This window comes from Balaenoptera borealis, assembly GCF_965194805.1.
Source record: "Balaenoptera borealis genome assembly, chromosome: 6".
Taxonomy (NCBI): Eukaryota; Metazoa; Chordata; class Mammalia; order Artiodactyla; family Balaenopteridae; genus Balaenoptera; species Balaenoptera borealis.
In genome coordinates this window covers 37,967,838-37,988,254 of record NC_138863.1, presented here as the reverse complement: position 1 = coordinate 37,988,254, position 20,417 = coordinate 37,967,838, and the positions used below count along the sequence as shown (strand labels likewise).

Below are 20,417 nucleotides of genomic sequence, written 5' to 3'. Positions count from 1 at the left end.
CAGAGCGCGCGGCAGGAACTGGAGAACCGCCGGCGGAGAGGGGTGCGTCTAGGCGGCCCTGCGCTCCCTTTGATTGGCCGGCAGGATGACGAACGCATTTACAGTCGGGCCTGCGGCAGTGGGAGCGTGCGTCAGCTTTGCGTAATCGGCGAAGGAGAAGGGGCGCGTCTGACCGCTCAGGGGGCCCGCCGATTGGCTGGATGGCGGCGGCGCCGGGTGGCCCGGGCCGCCGGAGGAGGGCGGTGCCGTGGGCCGGGTCCCAGCTTACTGGCGACCGGTTTTAGTCAGATGATAATGGCAGCTCGGACCGGTCAGAGGGCCCTGAAAAAGGTGGTCTCGCGATGCCGTCCGAAGTCGGCGGCAGCGGCCGGAGCCCCGGCTCCAGCGCAGGGGCCTGCGCGGAACGTCAGGTAATGAACAACGGGGGCGCAGCGGCCAGGGTAGTTTTCAGCCCAGGCCTGCTGAGCAAGGGGACTGGGGGCATTTGGGGTGGGGCAGGCGGACCGAATGCGTTTCCGCGTCTCTGGAGAGAAAGGGTCTCCTGCTTTCTCAGGGCCGCGCGTTTTCCCTCACCCCCTTGGCCGGAGGCTCGCTGGCCTGTCCCGGGCTCCCCGTCTTGTGTTTGTGATTCGCTGCCCTCGCGAGAGGCTGTGAATCATCCGCTAAGCGACTTTGAAGCAGCTGATAAAGCAACTCGGCGGGGGTGCTTTTGGGCTCTTCCGGCCTCCTCCGCATGGGCTACTGCTGCTGCTCTCGGAAAGTTATAACTTTGCGGCGCAGGAGTTGCGGGTTGATGGGCGTGTGGGAGTTTGTGGCCTGGCAGAAAGGCCCCCTTTGTTCCCCCAGCGTATCCGATGGCCAGACGTGCTTTCCCGGTTTCTGGTAGCGGTCTTTGCCCCCGCCCTTTGGTGCTTGCTAAACTAAACCGAAGCGGGGACTTGGATTTTTTTCCATGCCATTGTAACTTAGAAGTCCTGTAACCTTGAACCAGAGTCTGCCTTCGATTTTCCTGGTTGGTTCTTTTTCGGTAGGTGATGGAGGTGGAGACACGAAAGATTCCATACTTCTACCACTTAGTTTCCTTTTATTGATGCCATTTTAATAAATTATGCTCGACAATTAAAGTTAACGTTTAAAATTAATTCAGTTGTAAACTACGGGATGGAGGAAGAAAGGACAAATCTGGTTGAGCTCCAGGACATCTAGATTCAATGAAGAATTTTTTTAAATACCAACAACCCAACCAACTCCAAATCCTTTTAGACATTTATTGGTTGAAAAAGTTTCAAGCAGAACATACTGTATCATGCTTTAGATCTGCTTGTATTATTCTTATAAAATGCTGGCTTGCAAATAAAACTAAAAATTGCTTTAGTGATCAAATTAAGGCTTAAATTCCAGGATAAAATGTTTACTGTTTATGATAATGAAGAGGGAGAGAGTTTACGAGTTCATTGCAAGGCTGAAGCATTAACATAGATTCTGGCCTTTATTGTAGTAGAGTATTTGGGATGTAGTATTGGAAGATTAGTGACCAAAAAACTGTCCTTCATCTGGTCCAGTTTTCATTTCATGGTTTAACCATATATACGATTGTATGGTTCTCGTATTGCAGTTGAAGACATATTGTTCTTGATAATATGTGAAAATAGATGGGCAGTCCAGGGCATTGTAACCATAGTATGCAGACCGATCAGAAAACACCTGTTAACTTGCTTTAAACACAGGCATTTCCCTTATGATTGTAATCAGATTGTGTAAGTGTTTCTTTTTTGGGGGATAGGAGGACCGTATTACATGAACCTGGTACAAAATTCAAAACCATATAGAATGAAAAGTAAGTTTCCAAAACACCCAGTTCACCTCTTCAGAAGCAAGGGTCTTATTATTTTTTTTTTAGTAAAGGTTTATCTCAGATGCTGCTTTTTCTGGTCTGATTTATCAGAAAATTGTTAATAATTGTGCATAGTATCTGCCACATAATTGGCTTCCAATAATAGATAAGAAGGTATCTATACGAAAAGTGAGCAAAATAGATGAAACTGTTAAAACAGTTAAAGACATCTAAAGAATGTCTTAGAAGGGAAATGGGTGATTAGGCATTTTGAACACCAAGCTTGGTTTTTATAATCTGTGTGGCTACCAGAGATTCTAAATTATATTTTGTGGCTTTTTAAGGGGGAAGCTAAATTAACTGCCTAATTATTATTATTATTATTTTTTAATTTATTTATTTTTGGCTGTGTTGGGTCTTCATGGCTGCGTGCGGGCTTTCTCTACTTGCGGCGAGCGGGGGCTACTCTTTGTTGTGGTGTGTGGGCGTCTCCTTGTGGTGGCTTCTCTTGTTGTGGAGCACGGGCTCTAGGTGCGCGGACTTCAGTAGTTGTGGCACGTGGGCTCAGTAGTTGTGGCAGTCAGGCTCTAGCGCGCAGGCTCAGCAGTTGTGGCGCACAGGCTTAGTTGCTCCACGGCATGTGGGATCTTCCTGGACCAGGGCTCGAACCCGCGTCTCCTGCATTGGCAGGCAGATTCTTAACTGCTGTGCCACCAGGGAAATCCCTGCCTAATTATTTTATTTCCACTGTTCTGCTTCATTCAGCAGAATAACTGTCAGTCACTTTTATTGGCATAATTCCACTTTAAAGCAAACTCTATAGCTCTACTCAAAAAAATTACAGTAGGCTTTTAAAAATATTATCACTGCCTTTAAAATTCACATAACATCATATTTTTAAAGATTTTTAGGAACACATGACACCCTTATTCTCTCTAGGAGATGAATCGATCTTAAAAGAGACAAGTTCATTCATACAGTTCATATGCTTGATTCTTTTCCATAGTCATGAAGCATTTAGCTTAACTATTTTCATTGACCTTTCTTTCATTACCTTTGGAATAAGTCTACCCAATTTTTATAAACAGCTTTAATTGCTCAAAAGTTTTTTCTTGTATTTTTGGAGCCATAGTCTCAAGTATCACCCCTTATCTTCTGGCTGAATATCGTCAATTTCTTCAGTCATTCTTTAACTTGATTTTCTCTTCCAGCCAAACTGTAGGGTCTCAGTGTCCTTAAAGAAATTTTATTTATATGTAAATCATATCTTATATAAATCAAATTTCATATATGATAACATGAGATTTCACCAGGCCACTCCATTACACTTTTAAAAATTAACTTGAAGACTCAATTTAATGAAATATTGCTCTCTTACTTGGAACACTTCAAGAACATCTCATTGAGAATAAATTCCAAATTGCTTTATCCTCACCAATAATCCCCAGCATGATCCAGCTCCAGCCTGTCTCTCTAACATTATTTCATGGTGCTCTCCCCCTGGCTTGCTATACTGCTGTTACACTGTTTGTCTTTTTTAGTGTCTGGATGCTGCCAAGCTCTTTCCCTAGTACCTGAAATGCTCTGTATCTACCTCTCCTTCTCCCATGTACATACACACACGTATGTGTGAGAGAGATTTTATATATATGTGCACATGCATTTATTATGTACATACATATCTATTTCTCTCTTAGCATGGCTAATGCCTCCTTATCCATTATGTCTCAGCTGAAATACAACCTCAGAGGACTTCCTGGACCACTCTGTCTAAAGGAGGTCCTAATTACATGTCCCCACACCCATTTCTATTTTAGTGATTTTTTTTTTTGACTCCTCAACTAGAATGTAATCTTCATGTTTGTTTTATTCACCATTATATCCCTAGTGCCTAGCTCAGAATAGGCGCTCAATCAGTATGTGAACTAATAATGCACGAATAGTAGTGTAAAACAGTTATGCAATAATCTTATTAGAATAAAGGCTGAAAACATTTAGGTGAACAAGAGCATATCAGGCATCTGTATTACGAAGCACCCAAACAGTTAACATTCTAATTACCTTGACATATGTTTTTACATATACACATGGAAATGGAGATTGGAAGGTAAAAGATAACTGAACAGCAGGTCTGACAGGGCCACCGGATAGCCAATGGGAGAGCAAGACCTAATTTCAAATCTCATAGAGTAGATCAAGAATTAAGGAAACTCCTGTGGATCCAGCTGGGAAAACAAGCTGAGTAGATGAGTTGAAAATTGGATGATGAATATCCTAGCAAGCCTAGGGTAAGAATATGTTGTAAAACATGACTGCAGACTAAAAGCCAACTTCTGGGAGAGATACCTTTTCTGTTAGAAGCTTCTAACCGTAACTGTAAGCTGGTATTTTTAGTTTCTTTTTTTTTAATAAAATTTATTTATTTTATTTTATTTATTTTTGGCTGCATTGGGTCTTAGTTGCAGCACGTGGGCTTTCTCTAGTTGCAGCGAGAGGGGGCTACTCTTCGTTGAGGTGTGCGGACTTCTCATTGCGGTGGCTTCTCGTTGCGGAGCACAGGCTCTAGGCGCGTGGGCTTCAGTAGTTGTGGCGTGTGGGCTCAGTAGTTGTGGCTCGCGGGCTCTAGAGCGCAAGCTCAGTAGTTGTGGCGCACGGGCTAAGTTGCTCCGTGGCATGCGGGATCTTCCCAGACCAGGGCTTAAACCCATGTCCCCTGCATTGGCAGGCAGATTCTTTTTTTTTAACATCTTTATTGGAGTATAATTGCTTTACAATGGTGTGTTAGTTTCTGCTTTATAACAAAGTGAATCAGCTATACGTATACATATGTCCCCATATCCCCTCCCTCTTGCATCTCCCTCCCACCTTCCCTATCCCACCCATCTAGGTGGTCACAAAGCACAGAGCTGATCTCCCTGTGCTATGTGGCTGCTTCCCACCAGCTATCTATTTGACATTTGGTAGTGTGTATGTCCGTGCCACTCTCTGACTTCGTCCCAGCTTACCCTTCCCCCTCTCTGTGTCCTCAAGTCCATTCTCTACTGCGTCTTTATTCCTGTCCTGCTCCTAGGTTCTTCAGAACCTTTTTTTTTTTTTTTTTTTTAGATTCCATATATATAGCAGGCAGATTCTTAACCACTGCGCCACCAGGGAAGTCCCTTTTTAGTTTCTTTATGGTGCTTTAGAAGCTTATTTGTGTGTGTGTGTATTTTTTCAGGAATAGTCTAAGGTTGCACAGCCTTCTAATGTATGATTGTTATTTTACAATCTCTATAGTTTGTGTTTCCTCTTAATTGTCAGTGTTACTCAATCGGGTAATTTTTGTCTTTTTAGATGTTTAGCTTCCTGTGGTATACTGATGAGCAGAACTCTTCCACTGCATAGCTCGGTTTTGCCGAAGGAGATGCATGCAAGAACTTTCTTCAGAATTGCTGCCCCATTAATAAACAAAAGAAAAGAATATTCAGAGAGAAGAATTATAGGGTTTGTATAAAATAATAGTTGTACTAAAAGAGCGTGTTCACAATTTTCTATAGAACATCATGCCTCTTTTTTTCTGGATTCTCTTCTTACAGACTAAGCTCTAATTTTCTAGCCCTTGCCGTTTTATAAATATTTGTTGAATGTAGTCATGTGGTAACTTTATAGGATAGATTTAAATCTTGACATTTAAAGGAAATAATTAAACTGTTTATGACCTGCATTTTTTGTACACTGTTCTTTTTCATAGTGGCAACATTACTGATATGTTGAGCCAAATATGTCTGTATAGCTCCCTCGCATACACACATACCTAGGTAAGTACATATAAACATGCTAAGAGGCCCCTACCATCTGGAGCAGAGGTTGGCAAGCTTTTTCTGTAAAGGGCCAGTTAGTAAATAGGTTTGTAGACCATACTGTCTCTGTTGCAACTACTCAACTCTGTCACTGTAGCCCAAAAGTAGCCATAGACAATATGTAATAAATGGGCGTGGCTGTGTTCTTAACAAAATTTTATTTACAGAGCCACGCAGCAGGCCAGGTTTGGCCCCTCACCTAGGGGTACATACAGCAGAGTATAGAGCGTCTGCAGATCTGCTAAACCAGAAATCAAGCAGTCCTTCATATGGGAATTTCTACAAGGGGGTCTTAATTCCCAACAGGCCATTAAATATTACATGAATTCTTCTAAAAGTACTTTTCATTCACTTTATTTAGTTGCTTTTTCCCTTCTAATTTTTCTGCAGTAAAGAACTTTGGGCATACTCATAACTTTTGTCACATAATTTACCGCTATTACTGGATAGTCACTGTATTAGTTAAGGTAATGCTAGCAACCATACAGGTAAAACCCAAAAGTTTATTTCTTTCTCATGTAAAGTTGAAGTGGGTATGCCCAATCCATGGGCAGCAATCCTCGAGTAGTGATTCAGGAACCCAGGCTCCATCCGATTTGTGACTTTTGTAATTCCTTAGTCTTCAGAGTCTCTTAGAAAGATACACCTGGTTCTTAATCATATTGCTCTGGGAGTGACACCCAGTGCTTACTCTCAGATATTATTGGCAAGAACTAGTCATGTTACCGCTATGTAATTGTAGCCTCCAGGTGGCCAGCAATAATGCCACATAAAGCAAGTGTAAACACTTGGATAGGAAGACATCTTTGCCTCAGCTGGTATCTGTTGAAAAGAGACATGGCGACAAAAGGATGAGAAATCAAATAGTGAATTGGTCTGCTTTCCTTTTGAATCAGAAATATAACATCTTCCTTTTACTGTGTACTTGCCATTTGACAGGCACTGCTGGGGGCTCTATATTTATTGTTTCATTTAATTCTCACAATAGCCATGTGAACTAGGTATTATTCCCATTTTAGAGATGAGGAAAGTGAAGCTCAGAGAGATTATGTTGTGTCATGACTCCTAAGCTTATTTTTCCCACCATATTTACTTATTCTTACTTGCTTCCTTATTCTTTCTCATGTTAAAATTCTTTTTATTACAAATTGGTCTTATCTAATGATATTCGTCTTCCCCCATATTTGACATAAACACATAATAGCTACCATTTATTAAGTGCCTAGTGAGCATTGTGCATTATGCTAAAACTATTTCACTTAACCCTTAAAAGAACCCTGTAGGGACTTCCCTGGTGGTCCAGTGGTAAATAATCCACCTTCCAATGTTGGGGACGCAGGTTCGATCCCTGGTCAGGGAACTAAGATCCCACATGTGGCGGGGCAACTAAGCCCGCCACCACAACTACTGAGCTCGCGCACCTCAACTAGAGAGCCCGCATGCCACAATGAAGATTGGACAGTGAAATAAATAAATATTAAAAAAAAAAAAAAAAAAAAAAGAACCTGTAGAGGTATTTTTCAATTATGGATGAAGAAAATGAAGTTGAGAGGTTAAGCAACGTAGCCAGGGTCACATGACTTACTATGTTTTAGAGTTGATATTTGAACACAGTACTTTCTGACTACAAAGTCCATCCCCTTGACTGCTATGCTGTACTGCTTTCTTAGTCAGTGCAGACTACTGTATGACAATTAGCTTCCAGGCTACCAGGTTTCATACTTCTTCATGGGACTTATTTTGGCATTTATTTCCAAGTGTCTGAGAACATGGGGAGGGTAGGTTTATTTTCCCCCCTCTGCTGTGGGCCTCATTTCATGATCATAAAAATTAAATACATATAAACACTCATTCTGTCATATTCCAAAAATGCCCTTTTAAACTTTAGAATGTAGTTGTTTACTGTATCATTTTGAGGTGAATTATGTTTTAACAGTGTGAGTCTTTATAACCAAGAATTATATGTGTCTGGTTCTCATTCAGTTGTCTTTTACTTGTATGCACAATGTTTTTGTTGTTTGGTTTTTCATTTAAACCCTGATGGTTTTTTGTCGTATTTATTTCTATGTATTTTGCATTTCTATGCTACTGTTTTCTACTTGTTAGTATAGGAATGATATTAATTTTTATATATTTCTCAACAGGCTACATAACTGAATTTTGAATTGATTAGCTTCTGATTTGATAGTCATATCACCTGCCAATTTATAATTTTGCCTAATTCTTTTCCACACATGTGCCTCATATTTCATGCTTTGATTTAATTATTTTGACATACTTTCAGAAAAATGTCAAATAACAGTGATGATAGTCAGCACCTTCGACTTATTTCGAACTCTAATAGGAATGCTTCTGGTATTTTACTATCTATGGAGGGAATCATATAATGTTTTTGTTTTGACTAATTAATATGGTTATAATAATGTAATTCTTAGTATTAAACCATCCAAACATCCTTAAATGAGTTGGATTTGATTGTTGTATTTTTTAGAAAATATATTGCTCTATTATATTTGCTGATATTTAGAAGTTTTGCCTCAGTACTCACAGGTGATGTGGGTTTATAGATTTTGTTTTTTATGTTCTTTGTGAGGCTTGGGTTCACAGTATGTTATGCTGGCTCATAAAAAGAATGAGAGGTTTCCTTTTTTTGTGTTATAGAATAGATTTTTTTCTTTTCTTAATTACAAAATCATCTCATACTTGTATAAAAACTTAACAATTTAGAAATATGTATACTAAAAGACTTAGTCTATTTTTACTCCTACTTCTTTTTCCTGAATTAACAACTGGTAATTGTTTAATCTGTATCCTTCTAGGACTTTTTAAATGTATTTTCATTACAGACAGTCTATTAACATAATAATTATTTTCAGGAAAAAAATCCCGAATGTTTAAAATTGAGGAAATATAGTATACACTTATGATATTTCTCAAATAGATAATAGAATCGAATATATCCCGTCTGCTTTAGTGTGCCTTTTTTCATGTAGCAATATCTTGTAAACCTCTTTGCTCTAAAGTATGCGGTTGACCCTTGAAAAGTGGGGTGTTTAGGGGGTGCAGACCCCCACACAGTAAAAAAAAATCTGCATACTGCTATTTCTGTCTCCAAACGAGGAATTGTTAAATGACTCACCCAAAGGCAGGAAGCTGATGAAACAGTTTGGATAAAATCAAGACTCAAGGGCTTCCCTGGTGGCGCAGTGGTTGGGAGTCTGCCTGCCAGTGCGGGGGACGTGGGTTCGAGCCCTGGTCTGGGAGGATCCCACATGCCGCGGAGCGACTGGGCCCGTGAGCCACAATTACTGAGCCTGCGCGTCTGGAGCCTGTGCTCCGCAACAAGAGAGGCCGCGATGGTGAGAGGCCCGCGCACCGCGATGAAGAGTGGCCCCCGCTTGCCGCGACTGGAGAGAGCCCTCGCACAGAAACGGAGACCCAACACAGCCATAAATAAATAAAGTAAAAAAAAAAAAAAAAAAAAAAATCAAGACTCAAACCCTAGTTGTTTTGATTCCACATATTGTGATCTCTAATTGAACACAAACTTTCCCTCACATTTAATTTAAAGATCTGTAAAATGAAAATACAGGTACTAAATTTACTGAAAAAACTTCGTGTGTAAGTGGACCCACACAGTTCAAACCTGTGTTGTTCAAGGGTCAACTGTACATCTGATCTTAATACCTTTAAATAACTGATAGAGTTCCACAGTGTGAGTGTACCATAATTCATCAACCATTTATTATTAAGCAATTATTGTTTATCAACCAAATAAACATTTAGGTTGCTTCTAGTCTTTTTCTCTCGAAGTCTCAGTTTTTAAATGCTGGTCACTAATTAAAATTTTAAAAACCATATCTGCAAGCTAGATTCAACCTGTGGTCTGCCACATTGTAAGCTCTGCTACAGACATATGTTTAGTTCCCTTTTATCCTTTTATTTTCTGTGTTTTGAAGACATTCATCCCAGAGTGTGGTTCTGTATGTGTGCCAAATGATTTATTGCCTCGTACATAGTAAACTTTATTCATATTCAATTTAAAGTGTACATATACCATATAAATAGATGCAGTTAACACCTCTCCTTTTTTTTTTTAAGATATTCTATGCAGGAAATGTATGATGTAGTATCAGGAATGGAGGATTACAAGCATTTTGTTCCTTGGTGCAAAAAATCAGATGTAATATCAAGGAGATCTGGATACTGCAAAACACGATTAGAAATTGGGTTTCCACCTGTATTGGAGCGCTATACATCAGTGGTAACCTTGGTGAAACCACATTTGGTAAAGGTAATGGTTTTGTTTTTTGTTGTTTTTAAATATTCCTCAAATACTATGTTAAATGGGTTAAAGTATAATAGCATTAAGAAGACTTCTCTAAACTAATAGAAGGGAAAAAACAAACTATTTATTATAGCTCTTAAATCGTGTTATTTTACACAATATTAGCATTATTCTTTCCAAATTGAAATTTAACTAGAACATAATGAGAAGCTTTTTCTTTTGTCCTTCTGTTGAGAACTACTGACCCACAGGAAAGAGATGGCCGCACAAGTGACAAATGTTTTAATACTTGCACTACTTTTTCTTAAGTTAAGGAAGGGAAAGTGGTGAGAGGATGCAGAAGGGTAGAAAAGATATAAATGTGGAGAACATAAACATTATTGAAGTCATCCTGCCATGTGCCAGGTACTGAAATGCCAAGTGTTGTTGCATGCATATATTAATCATCTTACTCTTCTCAGAGGAGGTAGAAAAGGTAGCCAGACTTCATCACACAAAAAAGGCAGAATTCCACAGAGTAATGCCCATTTCTATTGAATTTCTAGAGTGTGATGACCAAAGACTTTCAAAGCTGAATTGTGTTCTGTGCTCACAGGATTTAGTGGTGGTATCACTTCTTGGTAATTGGCCAGAGCTAAATGCCTTCGTCACCTCTTTGTCAGGCATTGAGGAGGTGCAACTCTCATACCAGAAAGAGTATACTGTCCAGTGAAGCTGAGACCTTGGAGTCCACCCTAGTCGCACTCTCAAAACTTCAACTCCACTTAAAAGACTGTGCCCCACTGTGGGACTCTGTCGTTATTATGACTGTTTTCACCTGTTTGCCCCATAGTTGTGGATTTTTCACCTCCTGTACTACACTTAAAATAGCTGACATACTGAGCTCTTTATAGTGCTTTACTTGAATTACTCTTCACAACAGCCCTTTGAGATGCAAATTTTATTCTCCATCTTATAGTTGAGTACACTAAGGCCTAGAAGAGTTAGATCACAGCCAAGACTCTAGTCTGTCTGACAGCAGCAAATATCTCTGTAATCTTAAAATTGAGTCCCCTGACCTCAGTCTCTTACCATTCAGACTCTCATAACTTAGATCTTAACATATCCTGCATCTAACTAAAAGAACTCTAAAAAAGTCTCATTTTCTCCTCCTGGCTTTCTTCCCTTCCCTGGCTTCCAGGAATGAACCATATAGTGCTCATTACACAGCCCTGTGCCTTTGCATGTTGTTCCCTCTTTTACCTGTAATGAAAATTCCTTGCCTGTTAATCCTTCAAATTCCAACCTGCTTTCTCCCTTTCTTTTCATATAGATGACTAGTTCTACCTCGGTGATTCCTCTGGGCTTTGCACGTGCTTTATTTATTTCCCTTATCACTCTGTAGTATAATTTCTTTCTTCATTTGGATTTCTGCTTGAAAAAATCGAGCTACTTGAGGGAATGGGAGATCCTCTTTTTCGTCTCTGTATCCTCAGCACCAGTACTACAATGACAGGAGTCATGAGGCCTCTTTGTTTATGAAGTTCTCACTACTCTGTTCTGGGTTATTGTAGATCCACAGATGTTCATAATAATTTCAGTAACTTTTAACACTGCCAAGGAGGGAGGAAACTTTTTTTTTAAATTATAGTAATATGTATTAGATAGTCATTGCTATCTCAATTTTATGAGGCTTAGGGAAATTAAGAGCCTTACACAAATTCATACTGTGTGTGTCTGATTCCAAAACTATTTTTCCATTAAAATAAGCTGTCTCACTTAGTGTGCTAGTTTATTGTTTAAAGACATATTTGAGAATAACACACAACTATGTTCAGCTTTCAATTTTCCCTGGGTTCAGGTTCTGGATTTTAATACCTGATACACATATGTGACATATAATAAAAGTTATTATAACTGAGGAAGCAGCAGAAGCCATGTGACATTTTCTGTGAATTGTTAGCTGCCCCAAATGTGCCTGTGACTTAACATGTCAGTGATTGTAGTCTACCTGAATCTGTAATGGCCAGAAACCTTCCTACTGTGTTCAGTATCTCTGTTAGGAATGAGATCTTTGGCAGTATTGTCCCTATCAAAACATACCAGTAAAAATCCGTGGATCCTTGAGCTGGGTTATTGATATGAGTATAGCACTGCCACATTTTGTGAAAAAGTGGTCAGAGGAAGGTGCCATATTATAGTGATTATTCCCAACAGCTGTTTCTCCTTCACTATTAAATTTCCTATAAGCTTCTGATGTGGTTGGAAAAGAAAGGTGGACTGCATTATCTTAAAGTTGGATAACTGAAAAAGTTTAAAGAAATTAAAAATAAAAGTAAATAAACAGGGACTTCCCTCGTGGTCCAGTGGTTAAGACTCCAGGCTTCCACCGCAGGGGGCATGGGTTTGATCCCTGGTTGGGGAACTAAGATCTCACAAGCTGTAAGGCATGGCCAAAAACAAAAAAAAGTAAATAAACGAAGTTGGATAACTGAAACAGTAAGGTTTTATTATAGACTTTTGATGGTTTTAAAAATTGGATAGCCATTATTGAACTATATATAAAGCCAAACTCTGAAGAAAATTTTTACTTCTCCCCAGTGACTTAGCATAATGTGACTAAATTCAGTTATTAAAGTAGTTAGTATTTTAATGACTTATTTTATCATGTCTAAATAAGTTTTAAAACATTCACTGGTTTCCATATTAAAAATTAAAATAATATGTTCTTTTTATAAATGTAAATAGAGCATATCTTTTTAAATGCTTTTTAGTATGGATGCAGTTTATAATGATTCTACCGTGTTACCATCTGATAATTAATTCAAAAGGGTTTAGATGAAGAGGAAGTGAGGAATAAACTGCAAATGGATTTTTAGCTCTTTAGCCCCCAGTTTGAACTATCTTTAGAGAGATCCAGATATAGTCAGAGAAATAATCCTATAGTCTGTGTTTAGGTAGGCTATAGCTATGGGAGAAAAAAATGACTGTTTACTTGGGGGAAACAGAGTTTACCTATGCAGGTCCTTATTATGCAATATATTTTGTAGTGTGTAGCCTCAGGAGAGGGACAGTCTAAATTCTTGAGGGGGATAACTTATCCAAAAGAAAGGGGGTAGAGGGGCTTGATCATTTATCGGCCCCACGATTTGCCAGAATTGCTGAAAACTTAAGGCTTAATTGAGGAGGGGAGTGTAGACTTTGAAACAAGAATTTAAAAAATAGGCTGCTTCTAAGGGAAGGTAAGGTGATAGATATTCTTGAGGTCAATTGTCTACTAGTATAATAAGGCCCCGATGGCCTCTTAGGATAGTAAATAAAGAAACTGAACTTCATTCAAGGTCATAACCTGTCCTAACAGTGGACTAGTAACTATGGTTCTGGCCACCATTTTTCACACTGCAGGAGGCAACTCTTCAATGGGTCTCAACCAACATTTTTTAATGATATAGAATGGGAAATGTCAGGATGCACTGCACATAGTATTACTGTGTATTATGTTTCAGTGTGTACACACACATGTAAAATAAACATGAGCACAGAAGAGATGAGAGGTCAGAAAGCAGTGGGTCAGGGACAAGGGTCAGGGCCACACTTTCAGGAAAACTGGAACCATAGAGGCCTCTAGAAATAAAGAATAATGAGTTAGGGAAAGACTGAATGTGATTGATAAGAGAAAATCTTTGGGTTGGAAAGAAGAATTATAGAATTGTTCTAGGGATCTGTGCCAAATACTTTACAAATATTAAATTTAGCCATCTCGTACTGATGGTATAAGACAGGCATTATACTCATTTTATAGATTAAGGAAATACAGTACAGGGAATTAACTTGTTCAGGATCACTTATAAGTGGCAGAGCTGGAAATAAACTTCCAGGTAGTCACTGCCTGTTTTGTTGTGGGAGGAGAACTCGAAGTAGCACAGTGGGTGACAGCAGCGGAAGAGAACAAGTGGCAATCTTGGGGATCCCAGGAGAAAGGAAAATGGCTTATATTGGCCAGAGATCACTTCCTAGTACCAAGCTATCAATGATATGTTTTTGTCACCTGTGGTCTGACCTATAAAAATATTTACTTCTCAAAGAAGTCATCTTCAGTTGTAGATTCTGGACCCAATCCAAATGGTATTTAACTGTGGTTTTATTTTTTTCATTTTGTTTTAGGCATCCTGTACTGATGGGAAGCTCTTCAATCATTTGGAGACTGTATGGCGTTTTAGCCCAGGTCTTCCTGGCTACCCAAGAACTTGTACTTTGGATTTTTCAGTAAGTCTCTCATAAAGCCCTCTATTTGTTCCAAACATCAGGTGAAGTTGGTAAAGAAGGAGTAATCCATTTTTATTAGAACCCAGATGTCATAATTAATAACCTACATGCATAGCAATTACTGAAAGACATTTTTTAAAAAATCTCATATTTCTGAGTATTGAATACCTTTTTCTGCACTAATTTTTTTTTTTTTTTTGCACTAATTTTATAAGAAAAAATGCTAGGGGAATTCCCTAGTGGTCCAGTAGTTAGGACTCTGTGCTTCCACTGCAGGGAACACGGGTTCAATCCCTGGTTGGGGAACTGAGATCCTTCATGCTGTGTGACGCGGCCAAAAAAAAGAAAAGAATGCTAATGACCCTTTCTCTTTTTCTATTTTATTTCTTGAAACCTTGAATAGTCATCCCTTCTCTATTTTCTAATTTTTACAAGTCCATAGATTGTAAGACACACGCAACTAAGGGTTCGCATGCCACAACTAATGAGCCTGCGAGCCGCAGCTAACACCCAGCGCAACCAACCAACCAAATAAATAAATAAATAAATATTATTAAAAAGAAGAAATGGTTATAATTTTGAGTAAATTACTGTATGCTATTCTCAGCTCTTAAGTTGCTTTCATTACAAAATTAGTGGGCATATATGGGACAGTTGGGGAAATTTGAATGAAACCTCTCTAGATTAGGTAATAGCATTATTATCTAGTAATACTAACTCCCTCTGTTAATTTCCTGGTTTTAATTGTACTGTGATTATATAAGACATTGAAATAGGGGTATCTGGGTGATGGGTGTATGAGAAATCTTAGTACTGTTTTTGCAACTTTTTTATAAATCAAATTATTTTAAAATAAAAAATTAAAACATTCAGAAGTTAATGGATATTTAAGGTCCTTAAGATATTATTTCTTAAACTGGGAATTCTGTCTTGAGGGGATATAAAGAAAGTTCTAAATCATTGTCTACTTAAAGATTGAACCACCTTCGCCATCTATTTTGTGGGTTAATCTCATCTTTCTGCTACTACTTCTCATGGGAATACCATATCAGAAGGATCACTTCCCTTCCTTATTTCCTTTTGGGAGGTAAGGTAGCTCTAAAAGGGGCATATTAATAAGAAGCCAAAGTGATAAACATGGTATTTAGCAAAGCTTTTTTCCAGGTTTCTTTAACTTAATAAAAGCAGACTCTTTGCCCCAAAATGAGATTCATTGGCCCTGTTTACTTAAGCTTATTGTTTAGCCGTTGTTGTGCTTACTGCAGGAAACAAATCTCCCTCTTCTGAGGTATGTTAAAAATCTCATCTAGATAGACCCATAGAGCTCTGCCTTAGGTACTGGGCCAAGTAACCCATTTCACAGTGTGAACACCATTACCCTAAGTGGAGATTTAGTAAAAGAAAGATCTTTCTAAAATAATTATTAACATTTTTCTACAGATTTCTTTTGAATTTCGCTCACTTCTACACTCTCAGCTTGCCACGTTGTTTTTCGATGAAGTTGTAAAGCAGATGGTAGCTGCCTTTGAAAGAAGAGCATGTAAGCTGTATGGTCCAGAAACAAATATACCTCGGGAATTAATGCTTCATGAAGTTCATCACACGTAAAGAGAAAAAGGAAATGGTTACCTACTTGTAACTAGTTTATTCACTTTTAGGAAGTACTTTTATCATTTGCTTTCAGAAGTCAGAAAGCATTTGTCAAACCCAGCTTTGATTATAAACCCGTACCATTGAAAATTTGCACTTGGAATATGGAACCACGTGTACATAGAATTCAATCGAGTGTAATTCAGAGTAATATGTATATTAGCATATTTACAATAATGGGATGTCATCACTATTGCTAGAATACTGACATCACTCTTCTGAACAGAAATTGAAACTGTAAATTTAAACCTTTTAGTTATCACCTCACCTGAAAGAGGTTGGTTGAGATACTCATGCAGTGTGTATTATATTAACCATATCACTTTTAAGTTATTAAATTCAGACTATTTATAACTTATTGTCTTAGGGTCTGCCTCATGGCTTAGGATATTTGAGTAATCATCAGATGTTTAAAGTAAAAACTTTGACTTAAAAATAGTGTTAATGAAGGTTCCTTGGCACTTTTCTTATTTTTAAATTGTTCTTGTGGGTAGTAGTAGATAATTCTGTGTTATACTGAGGTTAGCTTCCAGATAAACAGTGATTTTTTTTTTTTTTTTTTTTGGTGAGTGGTCCAGAGTTTTAAGCTACTTTTCTCAGTTTGCAGCCCTCTCCCCGGTACTTTGACTGCTCTTTCAAAAATGCTGTTTGCGTGTCAAATTTTGTCTACAGCAATGGGCAGTAGATGAAGATAATAAGTTGGTGTCAAATTTTGTCTACAACAGTGGGCAGTAGATGAAGATAAGTTGGTTGAGATGTCTCCAGCACCATGCATCCTTATTTTCTATTTATTGTGTGTACTCACTTTCAATAATGCATTTCAAACTGATATTTTTGTAAACAAATCAATGTAAGGACTGAAGTGGTAACTTAATAAAGTTAATTTGTTTATTTTTTGTACAGTTATTTCAGTTATTGAAATGTCTTAAAATACTTTCACAGAAACAAATCTGGGCAAAATTCAGTCTTCCTTTAATCAATATTGATTCCCTTCCCTTCCTTCATTCCATACCCAACAACCCTCTTGCATTAATTACCCTTCCCTTGTTTCCTCAGATCAGCAAGGGAACTTACTAGTTCGTTCCCTACATGAATGCATGTTTACATCAATTTGTTCAGTAAATCTGTTGTGAGTAGCTGCTCTCTGCCACGTGGTGGGTATACAGTGGTGAAGGATTCTTACAGTCTACTCACATGGAGCTTGATTATGCCTTCACACAGGTAAAGTATTTTTCCACATACGAATGAGGTATCTTCCCAGAGCATAAGTAGTTTGTATATAATTATGTACCTTTGGGGACTTCCCTGGCAGTCCAGTGGTTGAGACTCCGCGCTTCCACTGCAGGGGGCGTGGGTTTGGTCCCCAGTCAGGGAATTAAGATCCCGCGTGCCGAGCGGCACAGCCAAAAAAAGAAAAAGAAATTATGCACCTTTTAAAAAACAAAAGTTTTTTTTAAGTGGCAAAAGAAAAGACCCCAGATATTTTCTCTTTTTCCCTGTACAGTATTACTACTCTTCTAATGGAAATAAGAACCTGTACTTTACCACTATTCTTAAAGTGCCGTAAGTAGACTTAGGTTTAGAATCTAACTTAGTGGTTGGGTGTAACTGGACTGGTATGATAGTATGTACATGGTATTTTGGTAAGGGAACCCAGGAATACCCAAATATTGCCTTGATCTAGCCATCCCTTTGACCCATGAGGTTCCCCAAGTATTGTCAGAACACAAGTCTTGGTAAGTGGTAGAGACAAACCCATGCATTCTGGCTCAAATATGTATGCTCTTGTGTTTGCTCTGAAGTCTGTGACCTGTGGACTTAAAATTTGGCATCTGTGCTTTCCATATCATAAGAGGGAAAACAACACCACCTTTATAAACTTTTCTTGAATTGGCATCTGGTCAGTGAAATCTGAGGGGAAGACTGATGGGATAGGACTTGCTAGATAAGATTTTTATCTCTGTGGAAAGAAACTTGGAAGAGAAACTTCTCTTCCTTGGTTTTTGCCTGGTTGCGTGAGGATGTGAAGTTTGCAGCTACATCTGCCATCTTTTCACACAAAGGGAAGAGGCGATGATTCCAGAAAAGCCAATTCAGAACCCTAACATCAAGGGTTGAATGAAACAACCTAGTAGAGGGCACTTCTGGTTACGTGAGATAACAGACCTCGAGTGTCTAAGTCACTTAGAGTTAGGTATTCAGTTACTTGCAGCCACCCTTTCATACTGCTCCAATCTGAACTGGTTGCTCTCCACGCTGTTGTGCGAGTGTAATTCCCTAATCATCCTAGGATTTCCCTTCACCTCTCTCCTCTTGGGGTTCCTATTTCCTGGCTCTTTTGGCTTCCTTTTTTTTTTCTAACTCTCAAAATGCTGAGGAAATCCTCTAGTGGCTTCCTAAGAAAGGGCAAATGGGAGCTAAATTTTTAGAATCCCTGAGTATCTGAAGATGGCATTGTTTTATATTCACACTTGACTGAGTATAGAACGCCACATTAAAAATAATTCCTCCCATCCCCCATAATTTGAAGATCTGACCTCATTGTATTCTGGCATCCGGTGCTGCTCTTGAGAAGTCTGATGCCATTCTTATAACCAGTGCTTCGTTTTAGCATCCTTTTTTTGGTCTCTAGAAGCTTTTAAAATCCACTTTTTAACTTGGGTACTCTGGAAATGCATGCTTATCGGCCGTGTTGCCCCTTTATTAATTGTGCAGGGCAACTTACAGATCCTTTCAGTCACAGGCTCATTTCTTTGAGTCCTGGGGAATTTCCTTCAATTATTGGTTTGATAATTTCCTCCTATCCATATTCTCTGGTTCTTTCATTCAGGAATTCTTATTTAGACATTTTATTTCTTGTATTAAATCTTTATCTTCTTTCCTCCTATTTTCCATCTGTTTTTGTTCTGCCTTTTAGATTTCTTCAATTATGTCTTTCAGACCTTTCAGTTAATTTTATATTTGCCATAGTTTTAATTTCCAAGATTTTTTTGGTTTGTTTTCTAATTGTTCCTTTATTTCATAGCTTTCTTCTTTTAAGGAAACAAGATCTCATCTTTCTTAAGATACTGAGTTTCCCTTAGGTCCCTTCTGGTTTTTGCTATTCTCCTCACATTGAAGGCTTCCTTGACTGTCTAATGGTTCTTGTTTGTCTGTTAATATTTGAAGGCAAGGTACTATACGGTTTACTGGAATTAAGATGGGGCATATTGACTGGTGAGTTTCACTGTAAGGTGATCAGGTGAGCCAGCCTTTTCACTGACGGACTCCCCAAATGGCAGAATCTAGAGGTCTTTTCTCACAGTTTTTCTACGTAAGTATTCTATCTCTTGCCCTAGAGAAATACGGGGCTGGGAATAGGAAGAGGGACAGTTGGAGTAGAAATGATGCCTGGCTGTTGGCATTCTGTAAGTTTAGTAAGGGACTGATGGTCTCACAGTTTGGCATGTAGGCTTTCCCTTAATCTTTTAGGTCCCTCTCTTACCCCAGCTCTCTGCTCTTTCTGGTGTCCCAGGCTGATTCATTCCTATTCAATTTCCACAGAGAATTAACCTGTAGGCAATAGTTACCTGGTGGTGTGGGAAATGAGAGGAGACCTAGGAGTCCAATATCTCAGTAATCCTTCAGCTAATTTCACCCTTGTTTCCACTCCCACACTTGGCCTTACCTGATTCCCTAGACCAGTATCCAATGAGTCCAAATGCTAAATCTTTGGGGGAGTTCTGTGGGACTAAGTACCTTGTTTCTTGTATTCCTTCTTCAGGTTCTTAGGTTGTAATTATATCAACTCTAAGTCACATCACTTTTCCATCAATTTTCTAACTTCTTATAGATCCACTGATATCCCTCATCTACTCCTTCCCCTCAGTTGCCCTGGAATTCCTTACGTGTTGGTAAGGACCATTTTGAGTTTGTTGTTTTTTTAAATGTCAGAGGGGCTTTGCAGCAAGGGGTAAAATACTTTTATTTGTACCTGTTTAATGTCTAATTAATCTATGAATTTATTAATGAAATTTCTTTTAAAGTTAAACAGCATTTCTCTATTCACATACTGCTTATATAACTGATCATTCTGAGTGTATGAAATTAAAATAAATTTCCCTGAACATTTAAATATTATAGATTCAAAGACTTCTAAACATTTAATTAAAATTGCAAATTCAATATATCACATTCTCTTGAATGTCTTAAACATGTTCTGAGACAGAAAACCCCACAATGTTATAATGATACAGTAGTAATATTTACACATAAATGATATGAGTGTTACTATTTCAGCTTCTCATATTTATTATTTCTATTTCTCCTGAGGTTGCCTGTTTGAGTGTTTTTTATATCCTTCTGGACATTCAGTATATTAATTAGACTCAAGAAGAGACACCATCTTAGACCAGCTGAGGTTGCAGGATGTTGGTAACCAACTGTTAAGATTCTTGGTGGGGATGTGTAACCTGGCAGCACAGGCCAATGTGATTCTGAGCCTTGAACCTTAGGGTGAGTCCCTTCTTTTTTTGTTTGTTTTTTGGCTGTGCCACGTGGCTTGTGGGATCTTAGTTCCCCA

The 20,417-nt window shown here is 38.6% G+C and overlaps 1 protein-coding gene across 2 annotated transcripts; it reads left to right on the top strand.

The window, feature by feature from the left end:
- Positions 1–105: 105 nt before the first annotated feature.
- COQ10B (coenzyme Q10B) lies at positions 106–16,747 on the top strand. Of its 2 annotated transcripts, XM_082397465.1 has the most exons (5): positions 106–410; positions 5,168–5,317; positions 9,775–9,967; positions 14,105–14,206; positions 15,647–16,747. In XM_082397465.1, exons 1-5 carry the CDS (start codon positions 289–291, stop codon positions 15,812–15,814), a joined length of 735 nt encoding a protein of 244 aa, XP_082253591.1. In that variant the 5' UTR covers positions 106–288; the 3' UTR covers positions 15,815–16,747. The 2 variants fall into 2 exon arrangements, with proteins under 2 accessions (XP_082253591.1, XP_082253590.1); XM_082397464.1 differs by lacking the exon at positions 5,168–5,317 and having other exon boundaries at positions 153–410.
- Positions 16,748–20,417: the final 3,670 nt, after the last annotated feature.

Excerpts from the sequence above, each read along its gene's own strand:
- COQ10B (XM_082397465.1), top strand. The coding sequence starts at position 289 with ATGATAATGGCAGCTCGGACCGGTCAGAGGGCCCTGAAAAAGGTGGTC. Across the intron at positions 411-5,167 it reads GGGCCTGCGCGGAACGTCAG|ATGTTTAGCTTCCTGTGGTA; the intron begins GTAATGAACAAC and ends TTGTCTTTTTAG. Across the intron at positions 5,318-9,774 it reads TCAGAGAGAAGAATTATAGG|ATATTCTATGCAGGAAATGT; the intron begins GTTTGTATAAAA and ends TTTTTTTTTAAG.